Here is a 7,128-nt window from a genome sequence, read left to right as displayed (position 1 = left end):
TCTGAGGCTTGAATATCAAAGTGACAAGGAAGATGACGAAGATTACTTCAATGTCAACTACGCGGCAGGTAATACAAATAGACAGAGCTACAGCTTCTCAAATTTGCATATTTTTCGATGAAAAACAGTTTTGCAGGCTTTGTATGAGTGTTTTTCGTCTTCGTACATGTGGCAGCCGTTGTCGTCCAGTACGACGTGAAATGACCCGTTTTACAGTCGTGTGGACGAGCACTGGTCAACAAATTTTCAATTTTTCTTTCTTACTCCAAACCGTCGATTCCGAATAAATTCCAAGATGGGTTGGTACTAACCTGCGATCAGGCGTACTTTTCCTTAGACATGGTGCGAAAAGGTACGCCTGATACAATTTCTTAACGAGTCGTCTGCCCGTAGTCCAGAATCTGGACTTTACTCTGATTGGCCAAAAAACAATAGAGCTCTTGGAGCCACGCTCCGATAGGTTACAGATTCTTGTAAATCGGCTAACAGCTGATGAAATTATGGCCGCCCAGAAGAATTTGAACACGAGTGATGTTTAGGCTCTGTTTACAGCTCTGTTGCTTCGACTTCAGATTTTTTTTCAAAAACCTTAAAAGGAAGAGAGGAGAGAATGCATCCGAAGACTGGTTTGAGTAAAAGAAGGCATTACAGTTGTACTTCCTACGGGATTTGGCAATAATGTGTTGGCTCACATTTATAGCATGACACATGATAACATCACTCTTGACAGGTGGGGCAGACGACTCGTTAAGAATTGTATCAGGCGTACTTTTCAGCGCCCTGTCTCAAGAAAAGTACGCTTGATCGCAGGTTAGGTTGGTACACATTGTGCAACCCAAGCGACTTGGAATAACCGAGAAATGATTGAAGAAAGTGTACACCGAGTGATATTTAACAATTATTCCATGAGCGCGCGTTGGATATGAGATGGTAAATAGCCAACGAGGCGCGTAGCCCCGAGTTGGCTATAACCACTCTCATATCCAACAAGCGCGAATGGAATAATTGTTTTATTAAATTCCTTAAACTTCAAAAGTTTGGAAGTACGAAATACGAGCGAAAAAAGCGAGAAATCCTAGCGAAATCGAAAAAAGTTGATGAAGATGCGATGTTGTGTAATACCTCGTGGTCAGACAGACGCACGCTCATCACAAAAACATTTCTCACCTTTTCGCGTATCTCTAAGCTTCGAAAGTGATCCAAGCTTTCCACAAAAACGTTTTTCTTTCGAGAATTTAATAATTTCAGATGACGTTCTTTCTGTTGTCGACGTCGTCCTTGCTTAAGCTTTGCTGTTTTGTAGCCGAAAACGAAATTGATGAAAATTGCAAAGCCATGTTAGTTCCAGTTTTTGTTTACTAAGTTGACTTCTTTCTGATTGTAGTTCAAAAATGCCCTGCAAGCGGTGGTTACCCTGACAAATGCCCATCATCGAGAATGGCATACTCACAGTGTTGCCATGCCAATGGTGAAGGTGGCTGCTGCTTCTACGATGGCAACCGTTGCCATACCAGCACAGCCATAAACGCCACAAGAGATTATTGTCCAAGGCCACAGGATGACCAGTCGATGAAGGTATGTTGCGTGACCAACGGAGAAGCTTCGTGCTGCAAATCTGGCGGGAATCGCTGTCATGGTGACGGTAGATTCAGAGACTACTGCCCAGGCTCTGATGAGGATTTTCGAAAAACCACTTGCTGCTCCTTCCATGGAAACGACACGTGTTGTTTACCAGGAAGGAAGTTTTGTTACGACTCTGGAGCAGGTACACGGTCATACTGCCCTAGTCGTGAACACAGCTTTGAGGAAACAGTGTGCTGTTTACAAAACGGAAAGCCTTCATGCTGTAAACCCCAGCAAACTCCACCGTAAGTCAATAATTCCAAGATTAAACGAAAATTTGGTATTAAATGAGTTGTTGATGGTAAAATTACCACCAACAGAAGATTCTTGGGGAGCTATTTCGCTTTGACTGAGCTTTGTAACCTTCTTGCGGTGGAAATTTGACTGAGCTTTGTAGTCTTCTTGCGGTGGAAATTTACCAAGTCCCCATCCGCACTAATAAGCGCTTCGCGCTCGGGCAGCAAATGACACTACGCGGGCGCAAATAAACAATATTCATGTCATTATCATTATTATCAATAAACAGGGCCAAATGATATCAAGAATGCGAGTTTTAATAATACAAGCTACGTGAATAACGAATTCAAAGTCACTTCAAATCATCATGTAAGTGTGAACAAGCTATTAAAGAATCAACGCAGTCCAGTGAACTTATTTAAAATTACCGAAAAAATGTGTAAAATCGTCTCTAATTGGTTAAAATCCATCGGATGATGAAGCAAGAACCAATCAGCTGTAGATCTGATAATGCATTAGCAGCCCGCTGTCAGTTTTGCGGCCCGCTGAGCGTGTGTTTTGAAGAGGTCGATTTTCTATTTGGCCGCGTATATTGATAATAATGAGTTTTGACGCATTTTCGCCTGTCATCCACGCTAAAACGCCCAAAAACGCACATGGAAACAGAGACTTTCGAAAATGGTTTTAGAAATGGAGCTTTTTGAAAACGCATCATTTTGGAAAAGCTCCTGTTTGAAACGAAGGCTTTTAAAAATAGTGGCGAGAGATTAGCTCGCATGATCGGTTCTTGTCACAAACGGAACATTTATCATGCAATTCCAGACTTTTCTAGAATTGTCTTATTTCTGTAATATTCCAGAAATTTCTTTGATGTGACTCAGCGGTTTCCACAAATAGTACACCTTGTAATAGACTATAAATAGCAACAGATCTTTCTAGATGCTTAGAGTAAAAGTATAAAAGCAGGCTTGTAAGTAATCGCAAAAACTCTTTTGCCCGAGGGCTTACCCTCGTGGCCGGCCGTGATTGATAGATGCGATACTGTGACGAAGCGAAAATCAACTGCGATAACTAATGGTACAGCGATAACCTTTGACTCTGCAATATTCAGAGAGAGGAAAGAGACGATAGTTGAAAAGGGAAGAAGACAAAGAGTTCAGAGTTTATTATGAAGTCCTTCGTCAGAGCTTGTGTACACAGAAAATCCAGCCAGTGGAAAGAATCTAATGAATCATGGAAGTCAAGAATTGTTGTCTACAAAATCGTGGAACTTGGAGTTCGAAGTTGATCAAGATAAATACGTGAATGGCCATGAAAGACAGTAATCCCGCTTTGCTTTACGAACTGCTTAACTTAATCTTTAACCTAAGTGAGTAATTGTAACAGTGTAAAATTAATTATATGTTGCCGTTTCTTAATTTATTCCAGTGCGTGTAGCCCGTTCCCTAGAGGTCATACTTTGAATGAAGCTGAATGGTAAGCATTTTCATTCTTTAAATGATTCTTTATTTCTGAACTTCTTTAAAACCTGTTATTTTTCTAAAAAAGTGTCACTATTGATTTGTTTCACCATTTATTACAGAGTTCACTTGTTGTCCTCTATCTACCTCAACGTCAATGTTATTATATTATAAAAAAAGGCTTTTTTAAAAAGAAAATAAAAGCAAGTGTAGTTGAAGGCAAAAATGATTTGTTGCAATGTCTTTTATTTTCCAGTATTGTCATTTGGGTATTTGTCGCTATTGTTGGACTAGTTTTCTTCATTCTGGTTGGCCTGGCGTGCCAAACGTGGACGTGTTTTCATTGCCTGGTCGACCCTTTGTGGGAGTGCCTTAGCATCTTTTACGAGCAACTCAAAAGGTTCTTTAGGTATATATTGTTTTATGCCAGCCTTTTTTTAACAACAATTGTCTTCACTTTCGCCTGCTGTATTTGTTTTGCTGTCATCCAAGAGTGGCCATGGAAGAGAGCCCACAGAATCGTGTCGGAAAAATTACCCGGATATGCTAGGAAAGAAAATGCCGTTTCCCCCGATGCTTATTACCCGGAATGAAATGTTGGTGATAAAACTCTCACTGCTGCATCGTGTAGTAAAACAATACGTGTAAAAGGAATGATTTTGAAATAAGAAAGTTAATTTCAGTGTATAGTGAAATAAGCACTGCTCGCATTTAGCTCAGCTATTCGAGACGAGCAGGGGTTTTAACGCATGGCAAATCGCAACAATTCAACTTTGGAAAATGAAAGAGTAAGGCCCGTTCTAACGTGACAAATCTAATGCAAATGGGCGAAAACAATGTTTTTATTCTTATTTGGATTAGATTTAGCACATGTGAAATTCGACGTTTAAAACGGACCAAACGTACAATTACTAACAGGTAAAGCACGAGAAACGAAAATACAATGACAAAACTGGAACTAATTGAGTATAATCTGTTGAGTTCATGTTTGGTTCGAAACGTTCTTTCAAAGATTAAATCCGGTTATTACACCAACCGTCGCATTTTCACGTAATGCAATTACGTTTGGTTACGTCCACAAACATATATCAAGTCGTTTCATGCAAAACAGGTTGTTATTGATTTGAGTATCGTTGAGTATCGTTGCATCAAGTTTTCCACTAAAACAGTAAATGGTTCGTTTAGTTTTATTCTTTAAGCCTTTTCGTTCGTTCAGATTAAAATTACAAGTTCTCATCGTTCGACACAACTGATTTCTTATGTTGACCGAACAAACTTGGTAGTAGCCAAAACGCGGGGTAGGGGCCGGGGCCGGGGTCGGGGTCGGGGTCGGGGGTCATGGGCTTTGGGCTACTTTCAGGGTGTTCCGGAGTGTTACGGTGTTCCGGTGTTCCGGTGTTCCGGTGTTCCTGGTTTTAATACATGCCGGGTCGGGGTGTCTTTTTTTTTCCAATTTTTTTTGGTTTGAATTTTTGCCGTCATTCTCCTGTAATGTTCGGCATCTTTTCTTCATTCACGGTGGAAATTAGTCAAAAAAATATGGAACATACGGAAGCTACGAAAGGGACATCTTTGCTTGCCTTTTCGAAATTAAGATAATTTCAGACTGAAATTGGAGTTTTTGCGGGGAATATACGCTAACTCCTAGGGACACTGAAGACTCGCTGAGCTCCACAATATCAAACCACATTTTTATGTTTACTTCGCAAATAACTTTCTCCGCAATACAATTAAAACAAAACGGATCATGGCCACGATGGTCGTCACGCAACGTTCCGGCATTTTTTTTGTTTCCGCAAAATTGTTTTCGAAGTTGTTGTGTTTCTTGACGTCCGAATAGACTTGGCTGGCAAGTTCCTCTGCGACTGACTTTACTACAAACCGTTCGTGGTAAATCAGACCACAGCATTGACAACAACACGAACAAACAAGAAAATGAGAACGTTGCATGACTGCGTGACGATCATCGTGGAAATGTGATTCTGTTTTTTTTTTTAACGTTGTGAATATGTCAGTTGGCGTGTATTCCGTAAACTCCAATTTCAGCAATTTCCGAAGTTCTCTTAATTTCGAAAAACAAACTTCGATTTTCGAAAAGACAAAAAACACAAAGTCAGATTTTACCAAAAAAACTAAAATGCCCCTTAGGAGCTTTCATAGCTTCCGTAGGTTCCTCGATTTTTTTTTTACTAATCTCCACCATAAATGACAGTCATTCGAAAATAATAGTACACGAATATGACGAAAAAAAAATGAAACAAAACAGAAATGGGAAAAAGACACCCCGACCCCGACACCGACCCCAACCCCGGCCCTGGCCCTGACCCGGCCCCAACCCCGCGTTTTGGCTACTACCAACAAAGTTATGGCAGTTTGTGTAGACAAACCGAAATGTTTCAATTTGCGCTTGAAAGAACACGCAATAAATTTTGCTGTTCGCGGCAGCTTGAAATTGGTAGTAATGATAACATGAAGTTGTCGAGACGTCATATAACGTTTCAAAAATCGATCATTTTCCTTTTGAAATGGTTTTCCAAATCTTTCTTCGCTGGAAATTATCAAAAGAATGCTCTTAATTGCACACTCAGTGTCGCTGTTGATAAGAAATCTTTCTTAATCTTTGTACTCAACTTGGTGCCCAGAACGCTGGAAATCACATTTCACAGCTTCCAGATGTCAAACTTTTCTGGGGGAGCACGTCATCAGGGCCCCCCTAGACGAAGGGGCCTGGCGGCCCCTCGTTGATACAGTCGGCTACTCGACTTAAACCAGCAGCCTATTTCAAACTTATTGAAACCCCTACTGTCTCGTTAGCACTTAGCGATAGCTATTTCTAGTTATTATATACCACGTATTAACCTCCTCCGTTCGATCATTACAGGGGAATCTCACACCAAGACCGAGCAATAGCGAGGTCAATACATCAAGGCCTCGGTCTGAGATTTCCCTGTAATGACCGAACGGACGAGGTTAATAAGTTATTTATTATATGGTTTTTTTTTTTCGCTCAGTCCTGGCCTGTTCTTCGTCCTTTAGATAATAAAACTCGCTCCCGCTGTGGCTATCTTCGTCGATCATACTAAAGAAGAATCTGTATGCTAGTTTATCTTTCAGTTATTGAAAATATAGGTGTACTTTGTCCATATTTTTTGTTGTTTTCGCCCACGCACTCGTAGCTTTTATGTACTCTGAATCAAAAGAGCCGTCGAGACGAGAAAAATTTTTTTAATGCCCGGTCATTACAAGAAAATCTTGCCCGCTCAGGAGCCGATCAGAGCGCGTTCTATTGTAGCCATTTAATAATATTATCTCTTTTCTTAAATCTCTGTCATTAAGTGTATCGTTTAATCAATAGAACCTCTTGCCTAATGCAGCCGTAAATAAATATTAACTAGTGTGTTACGTTAAGCTAAGTAAGATGGTTTTGTAAGTAGCCTGCGTCACGAATTCGTGTTGTTAGCAGCTAATGAAGTGCATTGCAAGTAAAGTATTGTAAGTAGTGTATTGTATATAGTGCAGTGTAGAGTTCGTAGCGTAGAATCTGTTTTGAAAAGTTTATTTAAACTGAAAAAGAAAAAAATAAAAACATGTAGATTAGACTTTAGTAATTCTATTTTTTGAGCGATACGCGATACTGGGTAATTTTCGGACTAAGGTCGGACAGGCAAGTTCATCGATTTGGCGATCTAATCACGAAATGGATATTTTTTGGTTTAAATTAATTTTGCGCGGGAAGTGACAGCTCATAGGCCATTTGGAGCTCCTCTGGGCCATGGAAACGAGGCTAACCAAAAGTGCTTTTTCAGTG

The 7,128-nt window shown here is 40.2% G+C and overlaps 1 protein-coding gene across 2 annotated transcripts in view; it reads left to right on the top strand.

The window, feature by feature from the left end:
- LOC137983288 (bone morphogenetic protein 1 homolog) overlaps positions 1-6,919 on the top strand; it is a 51,675-nt gene extending 44,756 nt beyond the window's left edge. The window contains exons 3-6 of one of the 2 annotated variants that reach the window (XM_068830490.1): positions 1-68; positions 1,385-1,868; positions 3,289-3,336; positions 3,577-6,919. The exon at positions 1-68 is cut by the window's left edge and continues 231 nt beyond it. In XM_068830490.1, coding sequence (XP_068686591.1) covers positions 1-68; positions 1,385-1,868; positions 3,289-3,336; positions 3,577-3,913 — 937 coding nt within the window. In that variant the 3' untranslated portion in view covers positions 3,914-6,919. The remainder of the gene's footprint in view (positions 69-1,384; positions 1,869-3,288; positions 3,337-3,576) is intronic. The other variant, XM_068830491.1, reaches the window with a different exon arrangement.
- Positions 6,920-7,128: the final 209 nt, after the last annotated feature.

Source organism: Montipora foliosa, chromosome 13 (genome assembly GCF_036669935.1).
Source record: "Montipora foliosa isolate CH-2021 chromosome 13, ASM3666993v2, whole genome shotgun sequence".
NCBI lineage: Eukaryota > Metazoa > Cnidaria > Anthozoa > Scleractinia > Acroporidae > Montipora > Montipora foliosa.
This window is presented reverse-complemented; position numbering and strand designations above follow the sequence as displayed.